This window comes from Limulus polyphemus, unplaced genomic scaffold (genome assembly GCF_000517525.1).
Source record: "Limulus polyphemus unplaced genomic scaffold, Limulus_polyphemus-2.1.2 Scaffold6858, whole genome shotgun sequence".
NCBI lineage: Eukaryota > Metazoa > Arthropoda > Merostomata > Xiphosura > Limulidae > Limulus > Limulus polyphemus.
The window spans coordinates 16,870-17,960 of NW_013672468.1; the positions used below are offsets into that span (position 1 = coordinate 16,870).

Genomic DNA, 1,091 nt, shown 5'->3' on the forward strand with positions numbered 1-1,091 from the left:
TTTTAGGGTCCATAATAAAGTTTACTTTTTTAGGGTCCATAATAACGTTTACTTTTCTAGAGTCCATAATAAAGTTTACCTTTCTAGGGTCCATAATAAAGTTTACCTTTTTAGGGTCCATAATAAAGTTTACTTTTTTAGGGTCTATGTTAAATTTTACCTTTTTAGGGTCCATAATAAAGTTTTCCTTTTAAGGGTCCATAATAAAGTTTTCCTTTTAAGGGTCTATGTTAAATTTTACCTTTTTAGGGTCCATACTGAAGTTCTTTTTCCCAGTTAATAAATACTCTTCCGTGTTTGTATTATCACTGTAAGAATTCAAACAAAGAAATTTAACACGCACAGAACAAAAAAAAACTCAAGTTTAGTGTAAAGAAAGTGACAGTAAATGCAGTACTATAGGGTGACCAGACCTCTCGGTTATGCCAGGACAGTCCCGTTTTTCTTTTCTTGTTGTTGTTGTTTGTTTTGTTTTTTTTTTTTGGTATTTTGTCCCATTCGTGATTCAATGTGAGTGACAATTTGGTGTCTTTATCTTAAAACCGGGACGTTTTGTGCGTTCCGAGAACACAAACTCTCTCGAAAGTTCCTTCTGTGTGTGGTAAGAAATCCAGATCTGGATGTGGAGAGAGTGAAGTAATGTTAAAGCTTAAAAGGAATATGTTTGAAAATGTTATAGATTCTTAAATAAATTCAAGTATAAAGTAACCTATTCTAAGATAAAGTGGATAATTAAATATTTCTTGGGTGTATAACTTGAATATTTTTGCTAATTTGTTTTGTGTCTATCATAAAAACTAGTTGAAATTATTTCAAAAACAATATTAATGTTAATATATTTGGAATTATTATGGAACTGTTCAATAAATTTAAATAAAAGTTAAATTATTTCAAATTTGTAATAACCATTTTGAAATTACGAGTAAGAACTGGACTGTCTCGGTTTGGAAATCTGGTCACTCTATGTAATAGACTAAAAATAAGACCCAAAACTCGAGCGCTTTCGGATAGTTGACTATTCTTCTTCAGAAGAACTCCTGAAGAAGAATAGTCAACTATCCGAAAGCGCTCGAGTTTTGGGTCTTATTTTT

At 30.9% G+C, this 1,091-nt stretch overlaps 1 protein-coding gene across 1 annotated transcript in view; it reads right to left on the reverse strand.

The window, feature by feature from the left end:
* The window catches only part of LOC106474131 (cytohesin-1-like), a gene marked incomplete at its 3' end in the record, with an annotated part of 26,483 nt that overhangs the window by 14,772 nt on the left and 10,620 nt on the right, over window positions 1-1,091 (reverse strand). The window contains exon 3 of the mRNA XM_013934821.2: window positions 242-308. Within this exon, the coding sequence (XP_013790275.2) occupies window positions 242-308 (67 nt within the window). The remainder of the gene's footprint in view (window positions 1-241; window positions 309-1,091) is intronic.